At 38.8% G+C, this 24,458-nt stretch overlaps 1 protein-coding gene across 1 annotated transcript in view; it reads right to left on the bottom strand.

Annotated features, from left to right (window-relative positions):
• Positions 1-135: 135 nt before the first annotated feature.
• Positions 136-24,458, bottom strand: part of LOC144031846 (protocadherin-9-like) — a 134,041-nt gene continuing 109,718 nt past the window's right edge. The window contains exons 5-7 of the mRNA XM_077539317.1: positions 13,094-13,295; positions 390-510; positions 136-319 (exon numbers count right to left, since the gene is read on the bottom strand). Of these exons, the coding sequence (XP_077395443.1) occupies positions 136-319; positions 390-510; positions 13,094-13,295 (507 nt within the window). The remainder of the gene's footprint in view (positions 320-389; positions 511-13,093; positions 13,296-24,458) is intronic.

Raw genomic sequence — 24,458 nt, 5'->3', positions numbered from 1 at the left:
CATTGCAATTCCATTAATTGTGTGTTTTTTTTGCAGATCACATGGGGCTGTTGGCTTCTTAATGTCATGATCTCCAGCTCTCACTGGAGTGGTTCGCAGCCAAGTGTGGTTGGGATAAAAATCAGCACCTCCAAATCAGAGACCAAGGTCCTCAGTCGGGGAAGGGTGGAGTGCCCTCTCCGGGTCGGGGATGAGCTCCTGCCCCAGGTGGACGAGTTCAAGTATGTTGGGGTCTTGTTCAATGGTAAGGGCAGGATGGAGCGGGAAATCGACAGGCAGATCGGTGCAGCGTCTGCTGTGATGTGATCTCTGTATCAGTCTGTTGTGATGACGAATGAGCTGAGCCGAAAGCTCTCAATTTACCAGTTGATCTACGTTCCAACCCTCACCTATGGTCATGTGGGTCGTGACCAAAAGAACAAGGTCCTGGATACAAGCTGAGGAAATTAGCTTCCTCTGCAGCTTGTCCGGGCTCTCCCTTATGCCGCACGGCCGGGTACCACACCACACCTCACGCAACCACACCAGACCGCAACCGCCGGTTTTCCATTACAACTGACGCACGGCGAGAAGGGGGCGGCAACATTTGAACCGTCCACGCCAAGCTTGCACTCCCACATTGCGTGCGGATCTGAGATAACATTTCCCGAGTGGCAAGTCGCGCCAACATTGAACCATATTTACAATTTAATATAGAACACCATGGATGAAATATTGCGATTCACGGCCGGCTCACGAAGACAGCTATTTCCGAATGGAGGGGTCTGCCGCTGGAGCTCTCATTCAAGTGAATAGGAACACACGACCAGCCTCGCAATGTTTTTTTAAAACCACAAACATTACATAAAGTCAACATTTGCTTGTATAATGTTAACCGAGGAATGTATTTCACTTTTTTTTTTTTTTTTAACCAGTCTATTTTTGATGGCCTGTTTATGATAGCAACATTGAGGAGACGTGAAAAAATTATGCTTGTTCCTCTGAGCATAAAATGAAGAAATTCAATATTGCTTTGGAATTCAAGCAAAGAGCTTAGTGTTTAAGCAAAGTTACAGTTTGAACACAGGTACAAAGCTGTTTTCAGTTCAAGTCTGACTTTGAAATTCATCATCTGCTGTGAGCTGTATACAACAGGTCCGTTAAAAATATTTTCTCTACTTAGCATGGATGACTTTGCTTCTTATTCACTTGAGAAACCTGAAGCATGAGCCTCTCATTCTAAAAACCATGAAATTTGCATCTCATCACTTTGAGCTTTGTGTCAAAGGGAGAACAAACAGTGCAAACAAATATCATTATGCAGATAGGCATAGAGTCAGTTCAGTCACTATTGTTGATCTCAAGTATGCCTGCATGCAAATGTTATCCCATTCCTGCTACTTTTCTTGACATACTTCAAATTTTGAGAATCAATTCAAATTAGTACGGCATTAGAAATGCTGTGACAACCCACTCACATTATACTCCACTACAAAAATACATGTCCAGGTAATGCAGGGCTCAACTTAACTTGGAAACAATGTCACTTAATCTTATCGGAATGGTTCCTTCATGGTGGGGTAATTCGCCCTGGACAATTAGCCAGCTTTGCTTCAAGGTCTCGAGAGTAGGGACACCTCACTGACAGACATGACTTGTATTCAGGCACCAGACGATGGCTCTGGAAAGGGTGTCCTTTTTGGCATTTAAAAACACCTCCACTCACTCCTGTGTCATGGGAGAAGTGACAGAGCTGACAGGCTCAGTCTCCTGGGAGCCACCAGGCGTCTTTCCAATCTCCCTGGGTCAGTGCGGGGGTGAGATGCCAGTGAGGAGCTTCTGGCTAGAAACACTAATTATCATAGCTGCCTTGCATTTAGCAACACTGTGTAGAGCACAAGGTAGCGTGCACCTCCTGGTCATGCTGTCAGATGCCTCACAGGACAGCCTCTAATTGTGCAGAATGTAATGCTTAGGGTGTTAAGGTCCGGGGCTGCCAAAGGCAACTTTCCGCATCACTAGCTTATGTAAAATAAATGTGTAGACAAACACGATTTTTTATTTATTTATTTATTTTTAATACCCTTCCCCCAGTGTGTTGCTTTTGTGCGTATTGTTTGTGTGCTATGTCATAAAAAAACCAAGGTTTTAATCTTTTGATTTGAGGAATGAGGTGCAATGGTGTCATATCATGCACACGCTACAACAGAACAGAACAGCACTACACTACACAGAAAAGCCTCAGCACAACTCATGATAATTTAATGAAAGCTTGAAGGCAGAGTTTGAGGCATTGGACAAATATAAATATTAATTAAGACACTTGGGACTTGTGTGAAAGCTCCTTTTCCTGTAAGCTATTGCCATATTAAAGGAAATTGGTCAGATTTTTGATGTGGGTTGGAATATGCATTGGAGCTTCAAACATTAACTTCTTGTGAACATCCGCTCATTGATATTGGAGGGTTTAAGACGGAGTTTGTTCAACTTGTAGCGGGTGCAGCCAACTAACTTGTGATGGTTCTCTTTGATGAAGTAATCGCTTTGCTTTTTACTTGTCATGTCACAGAGCTTTAATTAAAACATCTGAATGCCACAAGCGCTCACAATTTGACTAATCAATCACCTGATCACACAATACCAAAGGATTCCATATTAAAGCAGCTTAATGGGATACAGAATATCAATAACATGTCAGAGTTGAAGCTTCTTTGAAGCTCTTAACTTCCACACTGTCCGACTTCATAGTAAAACTGACACTGGCTAGATGGTCCATCCATCCATCTTTTTTCAATACCGCTTTTCCTCATTAGGGTGGCATGTAAAATTGAGCCTTTTCCAGCTGACTTTGAGCAAGAGGCAGGAAGTCCATGAAACAGCCCGTGGTAGTCAAATAAACAAGACACATTCCGACAGTGATATTGATTCCGTGATTATTGCAGCATGCCACTATGTATGCATTCAAGTTGTTGTTGTGACTTTTAGATTGTCTATTGAGGGGCTGCCACAGGGAGTCAATCACATGATTTGTTTGGCACAGTTTGTATGTTGGATGCCCTTCCTGACACAAAGCACCCATTTTTTGTGGACTGACACTTTGGCTATTGGGACACTACAGCATGGACTGCTGCACTATTCATGGTAATAATGCATTAATACGTCAAATAGACACATACAATGCAAATTAAGACAGAAAGGAAACATGAAATGTAAAAATTCTAAATTATGACTGCAATGGGCCACAAATCAATGAAATATGGCATGTAGACAACTTTGAATTAAGGAGTTTACAGGGCTGAGGCAGCTGTCAATCATGACATTGAAGTCTGAAGATGGGAAAATTCCTGTTTGAAAAAAAAAAAAAAAAAAACTTACACAAACATTACACTGAAACTGAATAAAATAAAATCCAAAAGTGAATGACGGACCATCAAAAATATGTAAAATGCCCAACTTGATACTGAATATTATTTATTTTAGTCATCATCCGAGCTGTTTTATTGTTGTTGTTGTTGTTGTTTTTAAAAGGTTCAACTTGTTCAACCCAGCTGTTCTCCAGAAGATCTTTAACTACTAACAGGAATGTAAATCGTAACTACCGCCACTTTATTATAACAGTGGTTTTATAAAAAAAAGAAAAATTAAAAAAAAAAGTTGACTTTTTCAGCTGTTTTGGGGATTGCCCTCTGCGAAGCATGTGTTCCAGGGTTAAACACTTGATCTGGTTAATACTGTCTACCATGCAAAATTGGAGGTTGTAATGGGAGAAGATTAAAGGCAATCTCTCACCTAGTGGCAAATTCCACACCAGTAAGCAACGAGTGACTTGTCAAGCTCTGGATGGTATTTTCCGGGATTAGCTCATGATTTTCGGGATCAAGCAGGACACAGTAGGAGGCACACTGAATCACTGAAACCACACATTCTTCCCACAGCTACACACCAAAGAAAGCCCTTGAATATGCACGACAAAAACACAACAAAGGTAATTTAGCACATGGTTACATTATTATTATTATTATTATTATTATTATTATTATTATATAAATGGTGAAGTCATTTTCTGTATATACTTTACATGAGGCAAAAGAAAATAATTGACTAGTGGCTCGAACGTGGCGAGGGACCTGCGTAGGAGACTGTTGCAGCTCATCTACAAGTGGCTTGAGGCATTCGTGTGACGTCGATGACACCAGCTGAGTCAGAAAACTGTCCATCAAGTGCCTGTCCAATGGAATCCATTTGAAAATGAAAGGCATTTCAATGTTCGGCATGTGACCAACAAATTGATTTTTCCACCCCAAAGGTCTAAAAATGCTTCATTTATTTCTATATTATATCTAATGACAAGGAACTGCACGTGTCCTACAGTCAAAGGCATAGACACAAATGACATGTGGGTGTTTTTGATGGCCCTCTAGTTTGAAAGTGAAGTTCCAGATTTGCCTTAGAGCTGTACATATTCCCCAAGAAAAGTGTGCTATTTTTCTCGAGGTGGCAAGCGTAAGAACTAGAATAGTTCTGGCCAAGACAATTCACACAATACGTGTTAGAATTCCTCCTATGGCTGGCCCACTGCAGCACATATCACACACCTAAGCGTTGTGTCCTTGGCAACAGATGCTCTGCTCAGTACGCAATATTCTTGCTGCATCGTTCCATGAACTACTTTCCTCTCTTCGTGTCTTTTATATTTCTTACACGACTTACACGTACTGACTGCCTCAGCCAGCTGACTGTAAATACTACTCACTCGGGCCTTGAGCCATGCCCCAAATCTGTGACTGCTGTTTGTTTACCATTTAACCACCGAATCAATATGAATGGGTTACGAATTGTACTTTTGCCAAAAAAACATAGCCCAAAAATGAAAAATCCAATTTGATCATAATGGTAAATATAATGCATTCATATTCCACTTTACACCATATGTTGTCCAAGGTGTTTTACCAAGCCTCCTATTCACCTTTTTGAAAACATAATGGAGTGTACCAAGAGTCTAACAAAGCCCCGTCAACCTACAGAAAGGGTTTCCTTTTTAGTTTAAAATAACTTAGTTTGTTCTCCAGGATCACTCACCATTCACTGGCCAACTGCAGAACTCAGAATGAATGGGAATGACGTAAATGTGAAATGTTGAATCTGCTGTTGAGAATGAATGGTGAATTTTTAGGTCAAAATTGGGTAATTTTAAAACCATGAATTTGTTAAATGAGAAAAACAACATCCCTGTAGCTGTGAATTTTTGGAATATGTTGAAGTTGTAAGGGTTTGAATCAGATGAAAAATGTTGAAGGAGTAACATGACAAAAAAGTGTGAGAAATAAAACGGAATGCAGTAATAATAATAAAGTTGAAAGTGTACGATAAAATATTTGTGAAGGACTCAGCCTTCACACAATTAACCATGACACAATTTCTGACCATGCCTGGAATAGTTCTTGGACATCATGAGATTAAATTTCTGCAGAGATGACGTGTTGAGAAAAAACAGTGAGCCGTCATTTTGTTCAAATTTCTGCCTTCGTTGTAGTTCTCTACATAAACCGGTAATCAAATCATGCATGTCAGCACTGCATTTGATCTCAGCGCCAAGGCAGTTTAAGTGATAATTAACAACGGGCCACACCACTGTTTTAAACACCATTGTGTTTAAAATTAAAAGCGATGCTATATCAAACTGTGTGACAAACGTCATCGTTGAGATTCACGTTCAAAGCTTTTAGCATTTACAACCTTTTCTCCTCTCAAATGTGCTCTACTATACGAGTGACCTTTTCCCTTCTATCACTTACAAGATCAGTATGCATTCTACTCACTGAGTGATTACTTCATGCCCTGTCGGCTCACCTTGAATTCAGCTGTCATCCTGTCATCTATTTTCAATGTGATATTATCTTTCTCACCTCTTATTAGTGGTGCCCATCTGAAGCCTGCAGAGTACTCCCTATTGGAGACATGTCCTAAGCGATTGTAAGCACACCTAGCTTATCCTATTATATTACCAAAATTATTTTAGAAGTTATCCACAATAAAATTAATATTTTTAGTTAGACTAATTTTACCCACACTTTGCCAAAGAGAACAGTTCCCATTTTTCCAAAGGTTTGTTAAATATTTTTGCGTGCAGTTTTCTACATCATTTGAAATTGTTTCTTTGAAAGTATTATGAATGTTTGTGTGTGTGCGTGCGTGTGCGCAATCTCAATCAGAATAAATGAATTTTAATGACATTCCAATGAGTTCTTTTTTTTTTTTTTTTTTTTTTTTTTTTTCATTCCAATGAGTTCTAGCAACGTGAATGCAAAGCATTAATAGTTAATCGCATTGTTGTGGTGATTTTATAACAGCAAAATGCAAAAAAGTCAAGAAAAGTCTCACAAGTAATCAGGAAGTACATTTTTGTTTTGAGCAGACTTTGCATTTAGCTGTTTTAATGCAATCAACTTCACTCTTCAGACTAAAGATGCATTCAAATGTTATGTTTAACATTTATATTTTTCTTCAAAAGCGACGAGTGTTGCAACAAAAATAACAGCAGATTAGCATCAGGGAAAGCGTGAATTCAGCTCATCTTCCTTATGTTTTCTTGATCTCCACTTTTGAAATGGTCTGTCTCGTGCAAACAAATAGCATATGATTATTATTATTTATTTATTTATTTATTTTTACCACAGTGTCTGCTACTCTGAGATAAGTTTGTCGTTGTTAAGGATAATATGGGAAGCACAATAAAGATCCATGTAAGAAAAACATTGACATGTTGAGGGAGCCCAGTGTGAGTGGAATTTTGGTGACCCATGTAAGAATGTTGTTTTACTATGTACACACTTTGGATTTATTTAATTCTTGCAACATAAATTAACAAGTACTGTAATTGTGATACCAAAGTGTTGGAGCACTCAGGGCACTTGGTCTAGCGACCACCTTTCGAAGGCATTGCTCTTGTCTCAGGCTTGATTTGTTACTATTTGCCCACTTGTGGCACTTTAAAACTAAGGTAGGTTACTATCAATCTGTCTTTACATCAATTCAAATGGATTGACTCCATTTGGAGTCAACCATCTACAATCACTGATTGCAAGTTATTAAATGTCTGTTTAGTATTTGCTGATTGCTATGTTTTGCCACTTTATCAGGGACCAAGGAGTCGACTGTAATTCCACATTCCCCGGAATGTTCTTCTCCTTACTGTGACTAATCATCTTAGAGGATGCTCTTCATCAGGCCCCCGTCTGCACACCCAAGCTGTTGGCACTGACTGCGGCGATAATGACCGAAGCGAGTTTGAGACGATGTTTACTGGTTGACAGCAGCACCCTGCTTCCCCCTGTATGCTCCAGCAAGCATTTCCATTTAGTTCACTTCAGAAGCACCTGTCTAATTTCTCTTTGGAGACAGAAATCCTTTAAACCCCATTGTATCCTATGGCAACATATTTACAGAGGCCTGGTTTTCCAATACCGAGGAGAGATTAACACTGCTTCCTGATATATGAATCCATGCCACCCATCCACAGGCTTGGTCAAGGGCCTGAGCTACTCTGTCCATGGTCCTGTTCCCATCCTTTGAACACACACCAGTTTGTAGGAAGACTGGACTTTGAAGGGATATAGGACAGACGGTATTATACCAGCAAGAAAAAAAAGCCAAAATGTTTGCTTTTTTAAAAATATATTCTTGAGTTGTTTTCCACGACAGAAAGGAATCAATCATACAAAGGATCAGTAGGGCCCATTTACAACCATTTTTCTGCATGGGGTCGTACGGCTGCCAAACTGACAGCCTGTTTTTGTTCATCCTAAATTGTCAAAAGATGTGTGAACTACAATAACAACATGGTTGCTGGGAAAGAGTTCAGTATTTCAGACATGTCTACACTCTTGTCTCAACCAGTATCCAAAATCAGTATGATTCATTTTACTGAACCAACAATTTGAAAAGTGCTCCCAGGACAACATATTAACATTGAAGTTCATTTAAAGCCACTTCCAAGTGGAGGGAGGTTTAGTACATTCATTCAAGATTAGTTTGTTTGAACAATTGAACAATTTATGACACAACAATACCCCCCCCACCCCCACCCCCACCGTGTGTGTATATGCAATACTTTTACTGCAACATTATTCAAATGTCATACAACAGGGAGTTGTATGTTCTCATCTTTTATTTGTTTTTATTGCATTTACATAATAACAAAAACATATCCCCTGGATAAAAAAGAAAATCTTCAGACTTGAGAAGAGTACAATCACCAAATACTGGTTTGAGGTTTGTTCATGACGTCCAGGTAAGATTTATGCTGTATGCAAAGCAGAAAAACTTTGGCCACATGAGAAGGGCTTAAAGTGCAAACTGATTCAACTGTGTTTGTGCATATACTTTGTATTTTGAACATTGTGCAATGATTAATTAATTATTTATATTAAATATTATTTATAATACTACTACTACTACTACTACTACTACTACTACTAATAATAATAATAATTATTATTATTATTATTATTATTATTATTATTATTATTATTATTATGCGATTGGCTGGCAACCAGTTCAGGTGGGATAGGCTCCAGCAACCCCATGACCCTTGTCAGGAGTAAGCGGTACAGAAAATGGATGGATGGATGGATGATTATTGTTATTTATTTATTAATTTTTATCATTATTATTAGTTATTATTATCATCCAAATGATATACGTGTATATAATGAAGTGATAACTGAATCATGAAATGCTGATTTTCTGCTAACCTTAAACCAAATTCAGTTTCTTTTAACTCAAGACTACCAGAATATGCTGCCTTAAAGACACATCAGGTGCATATTTTCCAAATACCTACTGTAGTACGTATGATACATGACATTGAGTGAAGTATTTGAAATATTAATGTCAGTAATGGCCATAGCGGTAGCATTTTCAACAAACATGTCCCTTTTCTAACAAGCACCTTGACAGATTCACACGGTGAAGTAACAGTATTCTACAGTATTTTAACACCCAACTTGACCACTTATTTACTCTCCCTCGGCACTGTGTCTGTCACCTTGTTGTCTCCGTGCAAACATCATACAACTGTTTTGTGGTGAAATATTAGTTTTACTCATCCTCAAGTGGTTTCACTTCACAGTTTACTGCAACTTCAATAATATGGAAAATGTTATAATTAGTGTGGGAACTGGCAGTACATCAATAGAGGCCCGTTGAGTATAGTCACCACGACACTTCTTTCCCAAGAACTTACGGTTATAATATTTCACGCCAGACAATTGTTAAATAAACTTTGCTTGGAATTTTATATATACCGTATGTAGTTTTTCTCAACATCAACTCCACTTATGACAACAATAACTGCTACCGAGGCATACAGCCACGGGTTCAACTACTATATCACTCATCTGTATTTTCATACCATGAGGTGCGTATGGATGTTATTGGCTCTAACTTGATGGAGATAAGACTAATTACAACACAATACAGCACATAAGGGCAGAAGTAAAAAAAAAAAAAAAAAAAAAAAAAAAAGCCTAAGTGTGCAAGAAAGTAGCACAACACATATTCCTCCCCGTTGTCTCTTAACTAAAGTGTTGAGATGCAGCATGCTGACTCATTTCTGGGTTCACTGTAAATATGATTAATTATAGATGAGTGGATGCAGAGTTTTTCTCAGAACACAAAACACCATGATTTTTTATTTGTTGAAAGACCGTGTATAGGCTCCTGTATAATACCTAATGCAAACATGCCAAACATATACTTTTACCTATATACATTTTTCATGTTACTGTATTTATTAAAATAATAATAATAATAATAATAATAATAATACATTTCCTCTGTTTTATTTCCACATCTTCACAGATACAGAGTTGTGCTTGAAGGTTTACACACTATTGGGGTATATGCAAACTTGTGAACACAAATGTAAATGTACAAAAGGTAAATTTCACTTAATGACATAAAATCGTGATGAAGCGTAACCAAAATTAAAATATCAAAACAATTGCCAAAATATTTTTGGATTTTATGGCTATTAAGCCTTTTTCTCACCATACATTGTGTTCATAAGTTTCCATGCACGATGGGTGACAGTACAGTATTCAAATCTATTCAAACCAGTGCCATAAATGGTATTTTGTGGACTTTGTGGGAAATTGATATGTTTAGCTCTTTAAAAAAATGTAGACATGTTGGTTGTATCTAGTGAATAGCAAATATGGTAAGGTGGCCAGTTAACCCTGTAAAATACACTCATTTGTTTGGCTCGCATCCCAGCATCATTAAACTCAGACAGACTTTTCAGATCCAACGATGGTCTGAGTAAAAATGCTTTAAGCTGTTTTATTGATCATCAAGCATGCACACATTTTCTTGGCAACGGACTATTTTATTAATGTTTGGTGTAATAAATTCACGTCTGTTGTGCTTTTATCATTTGCTTCTATGTTTACATCGATATGATTATGATGGCACTGCATGATCGCGATATATTGTTGTCATTTGGTATCCGAGGAGGAACAACATTTCGTCTTTGGGTCTGTCACTGGAACAAAAAGGCTTCACTTTCTTCATTCTGTTAACTAAGACATTAATTAGCTTTAAAGCATCCCAATGGCGGGCCATTGTGTCGGTTATTCAGCTTTTTACCTGCACTTATGTTCAACCAGCTCTGTCTTGTCTGAATAATTAACCTGTGTGTATTTAGTTTCTTGGCTCACTTCAGTCTGTGTTGGCTCCTTCGACAGCTCCTTCAAGTGCCCTACTTGTTCTTACGATGCTGTTGCCGTCCTTGTAGCGGGAGGGGCTCTACATAGTTTCTATTAGTTCATTGCCTCTTGAGAGTTCAAGTTTGAAAAAAATGTCCTTTGCCTTAACTCACTGCTACTTCAGTTGGATTCAGTTTGTTTTGCTGTCTTTTACCGTAATTGCCGGACTATAAGCTGCGACTTTTTTCAAACGCTTTCAACCCTGCGACTTATAAAATGATGCGGCTTACATATGGATTTTTTCTGACAGCCGCCAGGGGAGCTCGAGCGGAAAAGGTAAGAGTAAGACAGGTGGAATATATGTGTTGAGGAAGACGCGAGTTTAATGTAACTTGGCGCTTTGTGCATAAATAAAATTAGCATGAACAGACCCTCATCATGTAAAATACAAGAAGTCTCAGTCTCAGTGACTTTTACCGGTATGTTATTTTTAACCAGCCTTGTTAGTTACTACCGTATTGCTGCTGTGTTACTACTACAGACACTGTTTGGAAATAAAAGCTAAGGTATTTAGGATTCAAATGCTGTGCACTGTACGGAAGCATGGAACTGCCAATGTGCAGTAAACATTTTTGACTGGCGAGTACGTTTGAACGTATTTGTGAGTACGTTCAATGTTCGAACGTAATCGAGTACGTTCAAACACACAGGGTAAATGCTACAAAGCAAGCCTACAAGCATGTTTGAACGTAATCACGAGTATGTGCACAAACATTATTGCAACTGCAGAACTTAAACATTGTTAATAAGTTAATAAAATGTGTGTGTGTAATGGTAATGTTTTTTATGCAGTCTAGTCAAATTGGGCTCAAACATGCAACAGCTCCGTTCTCACCAGTTGCAAGTAGAGAGTGCTAAGCGCAAGGCTAAAATCCCAGACTTCCAACATAACGACAAATGCACTCTTCAGGCGTCACGTGAGAGGCTCACTAACTGACTGACGCACACTCGCTGGCATTCGTAATATCGGTTTCACACTAAACAGTCACGCAGAGGAGGCTGTTAGTGATGGGAGAAGGATCACCACACACCTTCACACACACACACTCATCTGTATTGAGTGAGCAGACACACCAACTCAGCAAGCTAGCAATGTTAACAAACTTCCCTTTAAAATTGCAGAGGCATGATGAGAAATAAAAGTTGAAATTGACAAAAAGAAAATCCTGCACAAATCTAATTTTGACTTTTTTTTAATTTTTTTATTTAGGTAGTTTGAATTAGTTTTTAGAGCAATTTGCTTCTCTGCATTAGTTTTTTATATGTTTTCAGAAATGCTTTATTTTTGTTTAGGTTGTATTAATTTTAGTATTATATCAGTGGCGAGGAATGAGCTGTTACAATTTTGGGGTATTTAATTGTTATTTCATTATTATTTTATAGGACTGACACAGGTTGATGCACACACTGTAATGTAGCCACCTCCGTGGTCAGTGAAATGACACAATCACATGCCTACGAATTTGCCAATAATTTACAGTATTCGGAACAGTACTCCGGGGAGGGGGAAAAATTACACCACAGCGGAGCCACAAGCAATTTCAAACCAACAATCAACAGTTTGCTAACCTGTTTTTTTGAGGGACTATTATAACCTTAGAAATACTTTACAAACATGAGTGGAATCACTTAATTATTAACAACATACTATTTATCCAGCTTATCTAAAAATGTGTGTGTAAGAAAAAACACAACATACCTTATATGGATCATACAGTACCTTCCCATTTTACATCATCAGAGACTATTTAAAAAACACCTTAAGTCAATTACGCCAACATAGTGTCTGTCAACTTCAAATAAATCTGCTCCAAGTCTGTCAGAAAGCAACCACAGTTTACTCGCACTACTCGTATTTTATGTGGCGCTGGCTCCTCCGCCCTCGCAACACAACCTGGCACCGACCTTGGGGCGATGCGCTTGATCTCTGTGCACGCCTTGCCACTTAATGATAAAATGAGAAAAGTGGGTCGGAGATGTACATCCCCACCAGAAATAGTGGGAAGGTAACATCTTCTGAGCACCAAGACTTCCAACTGGGAAATCATCTCTAAATAAATCCAATGAGTTTCACAAATAGGTGAAGAGCCTTCGGGAGGCCCAGGTTTGCTCTTGGGAAGCACGAACATGTCTGGATGATTAACTGAGAAATGAATGACCTGCTCATGTATATACGAGAAACCCACTTGAGCAGCCAGATGACTCCAAATTAAATGATATTTGATACCTTGTATCCGCAACCACGTCTAGCATTCTTAAAGCCCTTTTAACACATTCATGTTTAATGTGTTTGTTTGTTTATTTTACATCAACTTACAAGTCTGCTTAGACACAAACGATAAACTCACCAGAGTTGGGATCGGAGTTGCCATCTGCTTCGGTTCTCTTGTCGGGGGAGGCCTGCTCGTAGAAGTCGTCTTGCGCCTGTACCAGAGGGAGAGGTTGTGTGAGGAGGGAGCCACTGCCTACAGGCTCGTGCTCCCCCAGACCGCTGTCACTGCAGCTCTCCTGGGAGCCGTCCGGCAGGTGAAACGTGACGCGTCGCTGCGACTAGAACCAAGAGCACAGAACAGAGCCTCGCATGTTAGTGCTCTGCATCGCGCCTTTTTAGAAAGTTAGCATAAAATTAATTTATATTAGTGCATGCTGCTCCACACTGTAGTTTGTAATACACTATCTTGGATTTGGTTGTACAGTACGTTAGAAAACAGGAAGAAGAGAAATTAAATCTTGATTATTATAGATTGTTAAATATGCCGTTTCAGATTTAGAGAGCGGTTTAGACGTGGGCTGGGTACTACTGTTGTGAGGGGCTTAACATATGCTAAACAGTCACGTTTCACTGCACAGGGACAACCCATAATGGCAAGCAAATTACACAACACTAGAAACAAAATAGGTGGATAGTTAGCAATCTCTTTAGTAAAATGTAATGAATTTAACATAGCACTGAGATATTAGTGGCAGAATATCATATAACTGAAGAAATTGTGTGTGAATGCTGAACGCTGAATGTTAATGTTTGAATGCATGTGCAATGATGTGGAATGTTTTACTATATTGAACGATGGAATGACTGAACAAAACTTAATAATGTGAACTGACATTGAATATTATGGATGTCAACTAATTGGAATGATTATTACATGAAATTGAACTTGGGCTAAAATCTGCTACAAGTGGGATGTGAAGCTTGGTGTCCAACATGCTAGGCAGCTGCTCTTAACCACTGTGCTATTGGTGCCTTGAACAAAACTTTGAAACATTGCGTAATTGTATTGAATAAACTGTATTAATACTGAAAGCTGTCTTTGAAAATGAATGTGGATTTTTAATCCACATTTAAGTGATTAAGTAATGCATTTCACAATATGATATTTATATAGTGTCTTGTGTAAATGAGCACATTTGCAATGGACAGTCAGAGTTGGGATTCAAACCCCCAGCCCCATGGTAACTGGACAATGCACTCGCCAACTGCACCACTGCAGCAAACACCTGGGAATTATGATGAGTTGTATGCAACGGAGTGGAATGCTGACTTAGAAAGTTGAACATCTGTCCCACTGAAAATTAATGGGACATTTTTGGTGTAAAATATTAAATTGTGGGAAAATAAGTATGTGGGTTGAGAAAAAATATTGCTCATTGGGCATGAATTTTTGAAGCATGTTGAAATTGGAAGGGTGTAAATCAGATGTATTATGTGGGAGTTGAAAGAGGACAAAAAGTTAGGAGAATAATAACAATAATAAAGAATCAGAATAGCATATGTGGGAATGCAGATTCACTCAATGAGCTTTGCTGTTGAAAATGTTTAGTGTCTGTTGTCTGTTGGATTTTTTATTTTTTTTTACAAAGTCCAAGTGGAGGTAACAAAAATATATGACACATATGAAGAAAATGAATGCTGTTCTTTAAGTATGACTTGTAACTTGGCGATTATTGGTATGCGGACAGACACATGCACGCGCGCACACACGCACACACAAAATCTTTAAAGCCGACCTGATTGAATTTTCAGCTACTAATTTCGATTGTCTTTCCCCCCAGCTCTAATGACATTTTCCTCCGGCTTTTTCATAAGTCCAGACACAAGCCTCCAGCTAACCTTTCGTGGGCACACAGAGGTGTTCGAGCCACATCATTGTTGATGACAGACAGGCACGGGTTTTACAGTAATTATTGGCAAAAGCAAAGGTCACCCAATCTGCAGTCTAATGCAAATGACCTCATTATATATTTAAAACTGCCCCAAGAACATGCAGCGTTCAATTCAGTAAAAAATGTGTCTAATAACAGAAATGAGAATGAGGAAAAGGGTGTTTGCGTGAATGGGAGTTTTGCAAATAGAGGAATGTTTCCTTCATATTACAATACTCAAGGATGATTCAATAGTGATGGATGTAAATAATGGATGAATGTATTCACGGGTACACAGCCATGAGGAGTCATTATGAGCACTTGGCTTTGTGGACCCTTTCAAATACAGTCCACATATATTGAATGATTGTAGCTTCAAATGCAAAAGTTTGTCAAAAGGATATGACTTATTTTGATATTCGGCAAAACAGACAGTAGTCAGTTAATTTGGAAGAAAAAAAATAAATTGTTGTTTGGAGTGTAAATCAAGGTTTGATTGACACGATTATGTTGATTTGGAGAACATTAGGCACATAGGGTAAAATTGCCACTAATGTCATTATTTCACCATACTGTATTCGTCTTCTCTCTTTATTAAGACTACATACTGCTGGTAATAAGGTGACTTGACTTGACTTGCCCAAGTCAAAATAACTTGGGACTTGCTTCAGACTTGAATGTTACGACTTGAGACTTATACTTGAGACTTGCAAATGTGGGAATCGATTCCATCTGTGGGACGTGGCCAAATGCACGTTTGAAGATATTTCCTCATTCTCGCTTGCCGACAGTCGGTTGTAATAATATTAGCATAAGACCAGCTTTAACTGTCCCCACTGCCAGTTTACAAGATATTATGGCTTATCACGCCTGCTAACCCTTATCATCTGCTTGTTTTTTGAAATAATTTTCCTGCCCAAACACACTTGCACAAACACAAACACACGAAAAGCAAATAGAAGCACATTATTACTGCAAGGTTAAGCAAGCTTGCAAATGATGAGGAATAGAATTTGTCCTTGCATGTTGTTTGCAACGCAAATGGTACAAAATTTAGCAGACAAGATCAAAGGCCAGTTTTGCACAAGTCATCCAAATGCCGCCCAAGTCAACAAATCATCAAAACAGCGAAGGGGTCTTAGCCTGCTACAGAGAGTTGTAGCTCTAAATCTTGAGTAGGCCTATAAAAGTAGATGGTTGCATTCCAAATGAATTTAAACTGCATCGGGTTCATTGATTCGGAGCTTGGCTTTTCATATTAAATTCAACAACTAACAAGTAGCCCTTTAAACTGAAATGGAGTATCGACTTTCAACGCTGCAGTCTGTGTTTAAAACAGACTGCAAATGCAATGCATTACAGGATTTTCCATCCTTCCATTCTTTTAAAATGTACCTGTTAAGAAAAAAACATTTGTCAGTCCTGTCAAAATAAAGACCCAAGTAGTGTGACAGTAAACAAGTAATGTTTCTTTCTGCACTTTCCTTTTCCATTTTTCTGCTCCTGAGTCTGAACTGACCACATGGAGTGCAGTGTTTAAGTTAAAAACAACATATGTCTTTAGAGAACACTATATAACACCGCAATCCCAAAATGAGTAGCTCGTGCACACACTGAGTAGAATGTAAATGCACGGACGCACACAATTGCACACTTGGGAAGATGCAACCTCCTCACCCCCACAAATAATCTTATCCAGCAGCAGTCTGACACCTGCAACGAGAGAACACACCCCACGAGTCTGTTCTCACAATCACACCACAAAGGGAGATCAGTCATCCGGGAGAGGAGAACTCACAAAAAGATTTCTTTCCATCGCTCCCTTTCTTTCCACTTTTCCCTGAAGACCAAAGGTGCTCTGCCATCTGGTGGCCACCTTTGGAAATACATATTTTTTGCTGCATTGGGTTAAAAAATAAAATAAAATGGGGAGACGAGGCGTTTTGGAAACTGCGGGGGATGGGGCATTATATACTTTCTTGATGGTTTGCTTCAGCCAAGTTTGTTTAGAAGAAACATTAGAGAAGAAGAAACATTAAACATCATAACATAATATTAAAGAAACATTCATTTTAAGTGACAATTGAATCACCGTCTTACCTGTCTTGTAGTTTGACTCAAACATTGACTCATTCTGCTCTGACTGCCTTTCCTGTGGCAAAGTTTGCAGGCTTCCACATTTCACTATTAAGTCATGGCCCTTAAATTCTGGAAAATATTTACATTTGTCCATCTGTGTGTGTGTGCGTGTAGCCTACTTTGTAAGTCTTTATGCAAGTTGTTTAGCATGTGATTATCAGCACAGTCCAGCCAAATGATCTGCTGCAGACTTATGGATTAGAAACAAAAACATGTTTATTTTTTTTTTCAAAGCATTTTTTGAAAACCCAAACTAGAGCCATTTGTGCATTTTGTTTTTCATTTTAAAAACTATGCTGTAAACTCAACATGTGATTTAGCAACATTAGGATGAATATGTGTTACCAAACTTGCATTAAAAACAAGTTTCTGCCAACACGAATGCTCGTCCAATATTCATTCTCAGTTTTACTGAGCAGGGCCTACTGATCTGATTCATCTGCCAAAGTTAGAAAATGAGGCTGATGAGTACAGTCCAAAAGAGTAAAACGAGTTATAATATGAAGGCGCAGGGATAAGCTTCACTGAATTATTGACCAATGCATAATTTCTTGTCCCAAGCAGTGTCAAATTTTAGTAGTTTATTGCGTTAACAAAATATTGTTTTCAAACCTATTGGTGAGCTGCAGCCTTGTTGTGAAACAATTGTCCTCATGTGCCTTGTCTTCCACACATTTGATTTATTGGAAAACCAAAATGTCCCCAAGATGTCAATGTGTTTAATAATCTGATGTAATTTATTACTGCTGCAGCGCATAACCTCTCACACAAAGTCAAATAAGATGGGCCAAAAGTTATTGCAGTCTGAAAAGCGATATAGTAGTAGTAGCAGATGGGGTGGGTGTGGTGTAATGCACTCTTGAGCAAGGCACTGAAACTACAAATTGGTCAAGCTTGTGAAACTGTTCAAATGCCCATACATCTTTCCCGTCCCATCATCTGAGTGAAACGCTGCTTTGTGTGGTGTAACGCAACATCCACCGCTGATTTCTTAAGATGGAACCCAGGAGCAGCAGATACAATGAAAACAGCAGAGGCTCCAGAATAGAACTCTGTGGAACACTTTATGCTCTGTTATACATGTGAATTTATATTCCTCATATTCGTGTAACCACTTATTTTGCTCAACATAATATGAAGGTAATATGACAGGATTACAATAACAAAGAAATTCAACACAGCATACCATCACAACCGTCACAAGTGGACTACTGAGTGTACTAAATTTACTGCAGCAATGATAGGCCAAACAATGTAGTGTGATCACCTGGAACCAGTGATGACCAAGTTGGCCGCATCATCATGAATCATATGAGTCGCAAAAGTGTCTTGACCTCTGCCGAAACCCTGGAGTTTGATTGAACCCTGCTTAACAACCCCTGGCCTAATACCTGAAGGAAAGCTTTTTGTTTTCACTTAGTATTTCTAACAGTTAATATAATCAATACCATCAGTTAAGGTTACATTACAAGTACAGGCAATAAAAGACTTGGTTGAAAAGAAGCTGTGAAAGTCTGAGCATTGTTTTGAGGCAGGAAGTATGTTGGTTTGCGGGAGAGTGGAGATTAGGGGAGGCAAGCCCCAACTCCTCAACGGAATATAATGACGTCATCCAGGGACAAGCTGGCGGAGGCAAAGAGATAAAAGAGGAAAGCAGTAACAATTTCTTCAGTTCCTTGAACATTTGGTATGTCTTAGTTGACAGCTTTATTGTAAATTTAAAAAAAATAAGGATGGTGATCGTGTCCTTGCTTCGCAACAGTGAAGCATTTGTGATTCAGAATAATGGTTACCATTACAGTTTTTAGGCGACAACATGCCTGATAAACCATGTAGACCTCCCTGTCTACAAATAGTTGAATTATTCAATATCAAAGTGGCTGGATTTTCAAAGCAAACTATGATTAGGGCTTTGTATAAAAGCAAGATTACTGTTGCAAAATTGAAATTTTTAGACAGATAATGTGCCTCAGTTATCAGACACCCACGACTCGTGCCTCCATCTAAAACACTGTGCTTTCCCTTCGCCCAGAAGTCACGTTTGCTTTTTCTGGTGAACTGAACATCTCACTACCGCTAGCTCTCCACCTTCACTCTAAATTTGGTCTGTCGTTAAATAAAGCTGACTTCGGGTTACTGAGAACTGCGAGATTGGAGTAGTTCAACCTGCTCTGTGCGCCTGGAGCAGGACTGGAAAAATCTGTTGAACTGCCACACAGCATCAGCTACACGTTAACCTCTTCTGATTCATTCATTGGCGCTACCTTCTGCTGGCATCTACAGCCGCAAAGCGCGAGAGACAGCACTTCTTCTCCGCGTCTCTTTCGCACTGAGAAGAGAATTTGCCAGTCAAGCGACTGTTGACTACAGTGCAGAGGTGCTGAGGAACATAAGCAGTGAAATGGGGCTTTGTGTGTTTTTTGAATTATTGTCCACAGAATTACTTTTGTTTCCTTTGTCAATACAGTGCATAGTGCACAATCAAGTCACTGTTTTGCAACATATTACACACAATTCAAATTGGTATTCAACTACACACCCACTAAACTCAAATTCATGTGACCCAGCATCGCGACAACCAATCATTGTCTAAAATGTGACAATCCTCAAGGCGTTAAATGCATTACCTGGAAAAAGGGTCTGTTAGGCTTTTTCAACCTAAAGTGTCTTGCAAACCTGATAAAATGGCAAGTAGAATGGGACCTTTAAGTTTACATGTAAAGTGTATAGGTTTTTTTTACATTTTATTTTAAGTTCATCCTGAAATGTCACTCGAAAGCTGAATATCCTTGGTGAGCAGTGTCAGTAAGTTTGTCATTCTTGTGTATTGTTTTTCACATCAAAACAGCTGTATTTAATTATTAAAACCTTCAAATCCAATAGCTTGTTTGGGAATCAACTGCAAAAAGGCAAATATCGTCTTATTTGAATGAGTCGTTCTTATGTGTGAATAATGGCTGTTTACACGGCAATGATTATCCAGCCTTGGAAGGTCTCATGTAAAGTGGGACGTCTCGTTTTGATTTGTCAACTGATTATCTGTCCTTTTGAAATGTTTGATTTTGGTTACAGATCAGCAAAATAGCATTCAGTACTTCTTGCTGCCAGTCTGTCTGACATAATCATCTTTTCATAATTACCCCCCACCCAATGTATTTTCTCACTTTTATACATCCATAGAACACTTTAGAAGGGAATGACATTTTGTATCCTGTGGTTGTAGCCAAGCAACACTGAAAAGCAGAAGATGTTCGCTGCACTTTAAATGGGATAGATGTGGAGTCAGAGGTGATGCCTGATGCTCGAGTGCCATGGAAAGCTGTTGACATTGCCACCAAAATCTTGCATTTGACACCCTGCTCCGAGTGAATGTGCCAGCCGCCATGGTGCAGCATCACACACTTACAGCAGATCCATGATGACTGTGAAATGTTCATATCATAGAGCTAGTGGACCGTGAAATTAGCATGTGAAAAAATAAGCAAGGTGTCATGATCTGTCTGCTGTTGATATGGTTTTGATTAGACTTTAGGTTCATCATGGTTTTTTGTTTTGTTTTTTAAGTTCGCCACGTTAGATGTGTCCGCCTGTTTTCATCACACCGTCATCCCTTGTGTCATCCAATCAGCTCACTCATCCACGTGTCTTGTCCAGGTGTCTCGTTGTCTCGTCCGTTTGTTTGTAATTAGTTCCCTGCTATCGTGTTGTTGTGTTCAGTATTTGCTTTTTACTTTTCATCTTGTTTTTTTTTGTTTGTTTGTTTCTTTCTTTCTTTCTTTTTTGGACTTGGGATACTTGCCTTTTCATTTTTGTTTAATTAAGTTACCTTTTTTCCCGACTAAACAGGTTTACAGAACTGCTGTGGCCTGGCGGTCAATTAAATACTTCATTTTTCTCCCATGTTCCAAAAATAAGCTTGGAAGGTTAACCAGGCTGCCTAGTCTGATCAAGCAGCCATTTTACTATATGAATTATGAGCAATTGAGCATTTCAGCATTATGAACAGAATGTTCTCCAAAGCCCAAACTTTATTATTTATACATGTTTATTTATAACTTTTTGATCGATTTTTGACCAGTTCAAACTACAGTATATTGACAGTGATCCAATCGTTTGTGTTCATTACACGGTGCCCCACTCACTTACTCACTTTACTACACTTATCCACGCTTCAAATTCAGTTTTCATGTGGGATCACGTTGTACAGTAGTACAGCACTTTCTCAATTTGTAATATTTGTGGCTTGTTCTGTTTAATTTTCTTCAGCAAGGTCTCTTAAGCAATTATATGAAACATCTACCCTCTGTGTTCTTGTGTGTGTATCAATGTTGACTCAGTGCCATTGTTGTTTTCTTTATTTTTATGTTTTATAGTGGCAAGAGGAAGAATTCTAGTGACTAAACAATACGTCCAGTTGTGAGCTTCTCCTTTTTCTGCATTGGCTCCCTGCAGTGATCAAGGCACACTCAGGCTCCCCGGGCTACCCGCAGCTCTAGAATACAGTAAAGAATTATATTGCACAGAATGCAAAGCATGGTATAGTGTAGTGTTATGAAACATCACATTACACTAGATGCATTTAAAACTATTTAATTTAACAACTGTAGATTTATGTCGATATCACAATTCCCCCAATGGCTGCACTTGAACTGTTAATGTACTAATGGACTGGATGAAATTGGACTTAATAAACTCACTGGCAGGTTTGACTTTGCCCACTGTAATGAACTCAATGAACAATAACATATTTATTTATTTATTTATTTATTTATTTATTTATTTACTTACTTTTGCGGGTGGCTTCTTGAGAATCTTGGGTGATATAAGACCAACTGATGCCTACATCCTATTACAGCTTTAAATTTACCTTACTGGTATTTTGTTATCTACAGCTGCAACATCATTACATTTAATTCTTATCTGTTCATCACAAATTGGTCATAGGCGTGGACCCGCCCAGTGACAGTGTCTTCAGTTAGCATTGTTTTCTCCTATTGCAGCTGAAATTGCTGAGTCTAAGGCACTTTATACACCCAAGTTATAAGGGGTAATTGGACTCTGTGGAGGGGTAATCACAACACATCCTGGCAAGGCATGCTCTTGCAATGAAAACCCAGTTAAAAGTATTAAAAGGAAACTATTGCTAGTGCTACTATTAGTGTTGTTCCGATACCATTTTTTGGCTCCCGATACCGATACCCAGCTTTGCAGTATCGGCCGATACCGATACCATAACGATACTTAAGTTGTTTTTTTTTCCTCAACATGAAAAAGCTGTCCTGCCATTAGTTCAGATCATTCAAGGGCCAATAGCATATCTTAGATCGGCATGCAGTGAACATGTCACATACCAGTGAATGTCGTGCATCCAAAATCATATATTAGCGTTGGAATTAATGGTATCGGCATGTTACTAGTCACCGATACCGATACCACTGTTTTAATGCAGTATCGGCACCTCTGCCGATACCAGTATCGGTATCGGAACAACACTAGCTACTATAGCATAAAGCAAATCGTGTTTGTAAATATGTAAAATAGCATGGTAAGATTAGGTCAAAAACATTGTTCTCAGGGTAGAGCTGCAGGGTTGACACACTCCCCACTAAATATGAATGTGGCATTCATCTTCATTCACATTGGACATAAATGTGTGCTTCTTACGTCATGAAAATAACTGGAAATGTTTGCTATTCAAGGATATCCCGAAGCAATATTTGCACCGTATTACATATTTTCAATACACCCCAAAAGAAAACAATCCCTTGAGATACAAAACATGGAATAACAGCATTTTTGCAGTGATGTAGTCTTTTTTTTTTTTCCCCTATATAATTGAGAGCACAGACACAAAACAAGTTTGTGTGCGTGTGTGTAAATGAGCATGTGTCACATGGGAGTCATTCAAACTGCCTAAAAATCCAAGTGAGACAAAACGCCGCTTTCATATCAATTTTAAAATAGCGATGTACTATACTGTATATTGTTTTTTTTTCGCAGTCCCCATCCCTCGTTATCATGACAGAACAGCATTAATTGAAGTGAGGAAAATGGGGACGGCATACTTTCTTTGGGGATTTGGATGAGGGGAAAATGCACAATGATTATTAGTTTAAAGAGATGCGAGAGAAATATTCAAACAATCGCTCACGTGCGCCGACCCTTCTCCATTGGCAGTGTGTAAACAAACTTAATGTCTATAGTCTGTACCACTGGGAATCTCATAACCCGGCTGGGTCCTCAAGCTCTTCTTAGCATCCCACACAAGTTCAGTGGCTTATCACAAAAACAATCATTGACTGCTATGAGAGCCAACAATACCATCAGTGCAGTTTTACATATGGTAAGCCCTGCAAGTCAGTCTTTGTCAGCCAGTGAAGGCACAACAATGAGAGGCCATAAAATTACATGGTTCAACTAAAATGTTGGATTATGTAGTACAGTATTATTATTTTTAAACACGTCGTGGATTTTGAAAGTTACTCGAGGGGCAGCATGTGCCATCAAAATAGTCATGTATCCTGTCTATTTGATGGTGCAATATATTGATATGTGAAATAGCGCCTCAGGTTTTGCAGTTGAGCCAGAACAACTTAATGGATTAATTGGGAGCCGGCAGAGATAATTAGGCCTTTGGGGTTGTATGACTCCGCTGTTTTTTGCCTGTTGCCTAAGCAATGTAGTGTTGTTGTGCTCCTGCTGTGTAATTTTACTTAATTAACAAGAATGTTGTGTCACTGTCCACAGATTAGCAGAGGGTACAATGCAAAACTAACACGAGTCTGATTAAAACATGTTCCCATCAACTCCATGATAGGTTTTGCTCTTTAACTTTTAGTAAAATTGAGCTGGATAATAACGTTTCTCTTTTTCATGCTGTCATTATTAAACTCCAGCTAGAAATCACAGTTGTGTGTGCGTGCGTGAGTGCGCGTTTGTGTAGACAGGTACTGTGAAGCTGGAATGCCAAAGAAACGTTTGTGGCTTAATTGTGCATCAACCATTCAGACACGAGAAACTTGTGCCCCCTCCCCAAAATCTCACAGAATTGCATCTTCTTGAACGAGACACATGATTTGTTCGTTAATTAGCTGGCTGTGGTTTGAATGCATTAGGTGAAATTCAAAAATGCAAAAAAGATAATAATAATTCACAGTTGCATTCGTGCAAATGCTGTCTCTCAGTTTTCACACAGGAGACAGACGACCCAGTTAAAGCAATTGGTCCAACCTTTTAACTTGACAGCTCGTATCAACACAAATATAGCTCATATAGCAGACTACAGTTCTATCGGTGCATTTCCCCGAAGGAGAAATTACAGATAGCTAGATGTTAGCTGAGAGTAAGTGAGCCAGGACTTGGGTTGTTTGCTGTGCTCTTATTATTGGATGCCAAGGTGTCCTTCTGTGAGGCTGACAGCCACTGAGTAGT

Source organism: Festucalex cinctus, chromosome 12, assembly GCF_051991245.1.
Source record: "Festucalex cinctus isolate MCC-2025b chromosome 12, RoL_Fcin_1.0, whole genome shotgun sequence".
Lineage (NCBI taxonomy): Eukaryota > Metazoa > Chordata > Actinopteri > Syngnathiformes > Syngnathidae > Festucalex > Festucalex cinctus.
This window is presented reverse-complemented; position numbering and strand designations above follow the sequence as displayed.